This window comes from Zingiber officinale, chromosome 8A (assembly GCF_018446385.1).
Source record: "Zingiber officinale cultivar Zhangliang chromosome 8A, Zo_v1.1, whole genome shotgun sequence".
NCBI classification, from domain to species: domain Eukaryota; kingdom Viridiplantae; phylum Streptophyta; class Magnoliopsida; order Zingiberales; family Zingiberaceae; genus Zingiber; species Zingiber officinale.
The window spans coordinates 112,164,873-112,172,614 of NC_056000.1; the positions used below are offsets into that span (position 1 = coordinate 112,164,873).

General features: G+C 37.1%; 1 protein-coding gene across 1 annotated transcript; it reads right to left on the reverse strand.

Annotated features, from left to right (window-relative positions):
- Positions 1–1,345: 1,345 nt before the first annotated feature.
- Positions 1,346–2,917, reverse strand: LOC122011128. The gene is made up of 4 exons (XM_042567556.1): positions 2,685–2,917; positions 2,312–2,555; positions 1,517–2,245; positions 1,346–1,444 (listed from the first exon to the last, which is right to left on the reverse strand). Exons 1-4 carry the CDS (start codon positions 2,915–2,917, stop codon positions 1,346–1,348), a joined length of 1,305 nt encoding a protein of 434 aa, XP_042423490.1.
- Positions 2,918–7,742: the final 4,825 nt, after the last annotated feature.

The window sequence follows — 7,742 nt, forward strand, 5'->3', positions numbered from 1 at the left end:
GTACTTGTGGATTGTCACCACATCACTTGGTATGTATGCTTGTATTACTCAATTAATATGAAAAACTTGGTCATTACCCTATTAATCAGTCATGTTCTAATTCTCTAGTAAATATAACTCTTTACTTTCAACCCACGCTTTATAAATTAAGCTTAAAAATAAATGATTTCTAAATAGTTGTGTTTATATTTTCATTAATTTTGATAAAATCAAAACCACCACTTAACCACTTATTAGACACTCACAAGTGTTCTACCATTTACCTTTTGTAAGGTCTAATAGCATTATCCAAACTACTTGAAGGGCGTAAACGAATCGATTACGAATTAAATCTAGTAGAATAATATTAAAATATTAATATTTAAGTTTAAATTCGAAAAATATATATAATATTACAAGCTTCATTCAAAACTCGAAAGTATAAATAATTTTAACTCCAGTTCGATTAAAATAAAATTCAAGGCCTTGATTCAAGTATATTTGAACTATAATTTAAAATGAATATAATTCGATTCGAATTCTTCAAACCTTAATTTAAATATATTTAAATTAAAATTATATAAAAATAATTAGAATTCGATTCAAGTTCGACTCACGAATGACTCATAAACAATCGAACAAAATATTATAGATTCAAATTTGATTTGAAAAAATTATAGAATGTATTCAAGTATAGTTCAAATTCGATAATTTCAAATATGAACAAAATATTTTTCAAACCGACCAAAAAAATATATATATCGACTCGATTTATTTGCACCCCTAGTTCAGGCTAAGCATGTCATGCCCAACTTGGTAGTTCATGTTGATCCATCCAACCAATCTAGCTTGTTAAAATTATCCATTCGACTAAGCACTTAGGCCCCCACTCCCACTCCCTCAACAAACCACTGTGATCAACGAACCCACGACCTATCTTCATTATCCAACTAACTTAACCAACTCAGCCTTACGAGCTTACTCAAACTTAACTACACGCACAACCATTAGACACATTGGCAAATCCATCCAAGGCTAGCAATACTTGACCAGAATCAACACACTTAATCTTCTTAGATTATGCAACTTGACCAAGCCCTGAATAGTTTTTTTTTAATATAGTATGAGATTATTTGGATATTCTAAAAAAAAAAAGCTAGATTATAATGAAAATGGCAACTTGTTAAACGAAACCATTATCTGAACTGGTAAGATCAAACCAAATAGCACAAGAAGTTTAATTAAAAATTAGTTCACCCGACTGACAGATACAATCATTTGACCAACTAAATGACACAACTATGTTTTACCACCATTCACCATAGCATAGCATTAGGGGTTGACGGGACGGTGTGGACGAGCGTATTTATCTTTTGCCACCATTCACCACAGCATTAGCTCTTGCAAAGAAGGCAACTGTTAGTGCTGTCTTGGACGACGAAGCAGCACTAAGCAAATCAAGAGCCTAAAACAAGAACAACGAATTAAAGCAGCATCAGTCTCATAATTAACAAGTAATTGGAGCAACAAGACTGACCTCCTCTTCACCAATGCCCAACTCCACCATCTTGACAGATTCAGAGAATTCCTTACGAAGTAAAAAAGCCTCTGTTAGGCATAGTGGGGTGACTACAAGTTCGTCGCTGACCATGTACAATAATTCCTTGCAGTAGCTTCCACATGGAGAATCTGATCGTGTGGGATGTTGTCTTTTGGGATCAATAAGGTTTGCCTGTTCTGCAGTTTGATATCCCGTAAAAGGATGCGAAGTGCAGTGGTATCTTGTTGCGCTTAGTTTGCAGCGGAAAGAGCATGCATAGTAAACATCTTGCTTCTCCTCTTCCACTCCAATGACTTGACACTTAGAGTTGAAATACGGTGCGAGCTTGGGATTAAGCAGTCTCTCTTCGCAACCTGAAACCACGTAACCTAAGGAAGCCAAACGCTCGACACTGCCATAAAGGTTATTCAGGCACCCGATCCTGAATCGACTTCCCAAGTGCTTCTTCAAAGTGCCCAACGGAAATGTGAGAATGCTGAAAATTACATCAACTAAATCTCGGCTCGCTACAGCATACAGCACCTTGCTCCGCGTGAGGGCCAGCTTGATGCTGTAGGTCTGCTTCTCCTTATCAAACGCCTTACTAGCAACAGTTTTTTCTACCGAAGGAACTGAGCACTTGGGAGTGATGCCTACTCCATCGTGCAATAGAACATCAGTCAGTGGAGTGCCGGAAATAAGGGATTGTTTAAGAATATCCAAAACCTGTAACAATTGAATTTATCAGAATAGTAATTACGCGATCCTGCTCATCAGCTAATGGAAACTTACCTGTGCCCGTTCAATCTTCAGCACTCTCTGTTCCAGGTTGCTCCAATCACCATCGCCCCACTCGTCAGAAGACGACATGGCGTCCTCAATTGAAGCTATGGAAAGAGCATCTGTAACACCAAATTTATCCCCCTTGATGAATACGCCATGAAATTCTTGATAATCAACATGATCCTGATTGATATCATGAGTAACTGCCTTATTGATGTCACCACCACACTGGCATTTGAGGCCTGAGTAATAGCTGAACGAACGATGACAGCAGCAATAAGGTAAGCATGTATATAGCTCTCCCATTTTATCGATATTAATCCTAAGTTTCTGGCATTTCACTCCAGACGAATTCACTGGCTTGGTCAACATCGATCTGCACCCTGCCGTCACCAGGTACTTCTCATCGAGCTGCTCGACGCTTTGGTAAAGCTTATCGAAACAACCCAGGGACGACTGCTTGTTGAGAAGACGGACGACGGTGCCAACAGGCAGCGTGAGGAAGCTGAGGAGAACATCCACGAAATCCAAGTCCGATTCGACAAAAGCTACGCAGTTCTTGGCCTTGTTCACAAAGACTTTGAGGGTGATTTCTTGCTGATGATCAGTGGCCATATGTGTCTAATTGGATCAGGCAACGACTGTGGAGTAGATGGAGCAGAGAACTAGTTTGGATTTGTGCAAATACCGTGGAATACTTTTACTGACTTACCATGGGGATTACTTAAGGAGTTAACTGGAAATTAAAGTGCAGAATTCTTTTTAAGGAGTTTATTGAATTTTTTTAAGGGGTTTTAACTTTTTGGAGTCGCCGCGCAATTAGCACAGAGAATGCTAAGAGTCGATAGTTAGTTGCTTTTAAAGGACTTCCAATTCTTGAAGCTGCCTCTCGTGCTATGAATGCAATTAGCATTGAGAATTGCAGAAGTCAAAAGTTGCTTAAGAATTTGTGATGGCTGCATTGAAATTGAAAGATTTTCGATGACTTGAGTTTTCCATATATACCACATGCTTTGCAAATCAGAGAATTTTGAACCTAATCCAGATTTCTTATTTATTTCTTATTTGGGTCTGACACTAGATGCATCGTTCCTACTGGCATTAAACATTTTAGGACCAGGGATTTTTAGATCCCAATGGTAGTTATGATCCATACTTTTTTTTTTTTAATTTCTTTTCTTTCTCGGTCTATTCTGATAATATTTACTAAACTAATAATTTAAGTTTTTCAAATATTCAAATAAGGTACTCTACTTTTAAAATTATAAATTTATACATTGATTCAAAGAGTGGAAGAAGATAAACGACAGAGGGAAAGAGTTTTGGGAAATAAGTGTTTGAGTTGATAATATTTTACATGGATTTTGTGTTGGATATAATAAAATAATTATTCAAGTAAATTCATTAGTTAATTAGTCATTCATCATGATATGGACTTTTAATCCTCTAGCAAATAACTCTTTTCATCATTTATTTACATGTATCAAAACTGCATTCAAGTAATGCCCTTTAATTCCATTATAAATTGCGTCAATACAATAATAAAAATGGTGTCTCCAGCACATACATCAATGGTTGTGACTTCAGGTTTTTATTATGTTATTTGCATATAGTTGTTGCCATCAAAGGACGATGATGATTACTAATGGCCAGTGAGATGGCAATGATAAGAGTTCGACCTCTGTTTAGGGATGACTAGAAAGAGACGATGGCAACATTTGCAGTGAAGAAGAGAGAATAAAATATTAGAGAAAATTTTTGGGACGACAAGAACATTAGTATCCTTTTGCAATAAACATGCATATAAACCTTGGATTGTGCATGTTTACTAATTAAAAATTGTAAAAACAAAAGTGTGGAAGTATATCTTAGGGCATCCACAATGGAAATTTTTTTACAGCTCTTTGTAACTCTTTTTCCTACATGTCATCAAAAAACTAAGAAGCTAGGTTTGATATTTCGAACCTAACTTCTTAACTTTCTTTTTTCATTTTTGGTGGGGTCACACCAAAAAGTTAAAAATTTATCCTATGATTGGAGATGCCCTTAATCTATACTATCTTTTATCTTTTGGATTCATACTATCTTCTAGATTCGTACTATTTATCTTTTTGATCAACACGATTTCCTTAGAGATAGTGATAATGATAATGATAATTAAAAGATAAAAGAAAATAATAAAAATCAGACAACACCTATCATGTAATAGTGATAATTAAAACCTGATACATAGTCACTCAGCTATACAAGTATAATAAATGATAGTCCACACGATTGGAAAATAAACACAACCACACAGTTATATATGCAGTCGACATGGCTAAAATTAATCACAACCACATAGTTATATAGGCAGCCTACACGGCTGAAACAGAAATATAGCGGAAGAAAATAAAGTTACACGGCCTACACGGCTGATACAAATACAAAACCATGCAAGATAATAGACTGACTACATGTCGGCATAACTTACACCATAATAAAATCCAAAACAAATACAAGTGGTCACAAGGCTCAAAACCATAAACAAGACAGCATAACTCAATACCAAGTCCAAATACAAAATACAAATAGCACAAAATGAAATAGCAGTGGAAAATTGATCTTAGATGTGAAGTGAGACTAACAGTCCGGATCCTCCAAGCAACTCCATAAATCCTCTACCTGCTCCCTGGAGAAAGAAAACAGTATAAGGGGTGGTGAGTCCGGGTAACTTAGAGAGTAATAGACAAATGGTAGTGCATGGATAAATATGTAAAACGATCAAAGTATACAGTCTCAGTAGGGAAATAAAAACATAATCATATATGACTTGATAAACACATATATCAGTATCGGTCTAACACACATGGTATAAGGATCAGTAAATTACTAGGGATCAGTAACAGATCTACTCATAACACTTAAACAATATATATGAGAGTATATCTATGTATGATAAATACACATATATGAATTATGGCAATATCTCAAATATATGCAACATGCGCTTACAACATAAGCAACATGGGTATCGTAAAGCTTAAACATGTGCTAGTACATATAATAGTAATAGATCATCAAATGTGAGAGCAACGCTCTATTCACAATACATCATATATGGGAGCAACGTTCCACTACAAGCAATTCATCGTATGTGGGAGCAACGCTCCACCACAAACAAACTATCATATGTGGGAGCCACGCTCCACCATATGTAAACCATCATATGTGGGAGCAACACTCCACCACAAGGAATACCACACATGTGGGAGTAATGCTCCACTATAAGAAATACAAATGACTATGACATCTAGCTATCTAGCTAAAGACTACGTGAGATCACTCTATCATAGATAACTCATGGGCAGTCTGAAATGTCAGAATCCTTATCTGCACAAGATCACTCCATGATAGATAACCCGTGGGCAAACAGGATATAACTATCTAGATACGGGTTGCGCGAGATCACTTTACCATAGATAACCTATGGGTAGCCTAGGGTATAACAACCATAGTCAACTGACTCTGACCTCAACCCACAACAAGAAGGAACCTTGGTCGATAGGATATATGCAAGTCCAGATGTATAACAATTACTATTAACAAGCTCAGATCTCAACCTGCAATGGGATGGGAGAGAGTCCTGGCTGACAAGGTACATGTAAGTCTAGATGTATTACAATCATTGTTGACTAGCTCAAACCTCAACCTACAACGGAAGAGAGCCCTGGCAGACATGATATATGCACAATGACACAGTGCAGTGTTGCTAAGTAACCGACTACATCAACAGGAGTATACCAACTCTATACACTAGTACACAATCATACCTATCATGATAGACCTAAGTATATCGAGAAACATGATATATCAATTACATATATCTATATGTATGATAAGATCCACTAGATGTCTACCAGACAATATATATAGTAAGTAACAACACCTATAGTACACTCCAGTCATGTGTGCATACTACAACATAGGTATAATCAATATGATCCTCCGATAGTACACACTAGACACATGTGCACACATCACATGGGTATAATCACCATGATATCTCCAATAGTACACACCTGACACGTATGCACACACAACATGTGTATAATAAACATGATATCTCCAACAGTACACACTCGATGCCCACACAATGCGAGTATAATCAATATGATACCTCCAACAATACACACTCGACATAAGTGAACACTCAACATATGTATAATTAACTAAATACCTCCAATAGAACACACTAGACACGAGTGCACACACTACAACACAGGTTTAATTAACAAGATACCTCTAATAATACTCACCAAACACACGTGCACACACAACATGCTCGTGAGCAAACACATCATAGATATAATCGACATGATCTCTCCAATAGTACACATCAAACACATGTGCACATATTGTTGGTGCAATTTACACTGACGGTCTAACTCAAGTTTTGATAAATAATAAGTGAGTTAAGTTAGGTGTTGTCGTAGTCTAACCTTGTTATTGAGTGTGTAGGGTTGACTAACCCCAGTTAGGATATTCGATTCTTGATTGGTTGAAAACCGAATGTGTGATTCCAGCAAATCAGGATGTTTGATTCCCGACAGGTTGAAGTCCAGATATGAGATTCTAGCAAGGGTCGGGATATGCGATTCCTGATTGGAGAAGACCATATGCATGATTCTAGTAGATCAGGATGTACTATTCCCAATTGGAGAAGACTGGGTGTACCATTCTGGTAGGTCAAGATGTTTGATTTCCGAAGTCTGAATGTGTGATTCCGGAAGGTATCTCTACACCTGGTAAGTAGAGGTAAGTCACTGGAGGAGAATGACTAAGTGAGGGTGTATCCCCATTCGAAAGGATAATAGGCTTCAGTCCATTTTGAAAACTTAAATTGAGACCCTAACTAGATCCTGGTCTCTAGGAGACAAAATCTAATTACTACTTATTATTGTTGTGCTAACATTATCTTGAAGGTTATTGGATTGACACTTTTTTGCAAGGCAAAAGAAGCACAAAATGTCTCAAGTGAACAATGCTCAAGGAGCCTTCCATGGCATGGAAGACGCCTTTGCACTGTTCATGGAAGACGTCTTTAGTGCCATGGAAGGTCCCTTCTACAGGATAAAATTTAGATTTTATTGCAGATAAGGAGCAAGAAGTTCGGGATCAAATTTTACAGGTTGGAGGCGCCTTCAAGGTTATGGAAGGAGTCTTCCACACCCTTTGTAAGGGTATCTCGACCAAGCTTTAAGACACAACTTCCAAACAAGCTTCTACACGTCTGATCGGCTTTCCGACTGCTCCGGCTTGGTGCTACCCTCTATAACTCTGCTATACCTGACTGTCGCTGAAAACCCATCCAAACATCGAGCTCAAGTTGGCCATCTTCAAAGGTGTTTGGTAATGATAATTTAATTACTGTACTTAATTTCTGTAAGTGGAAAGTGTA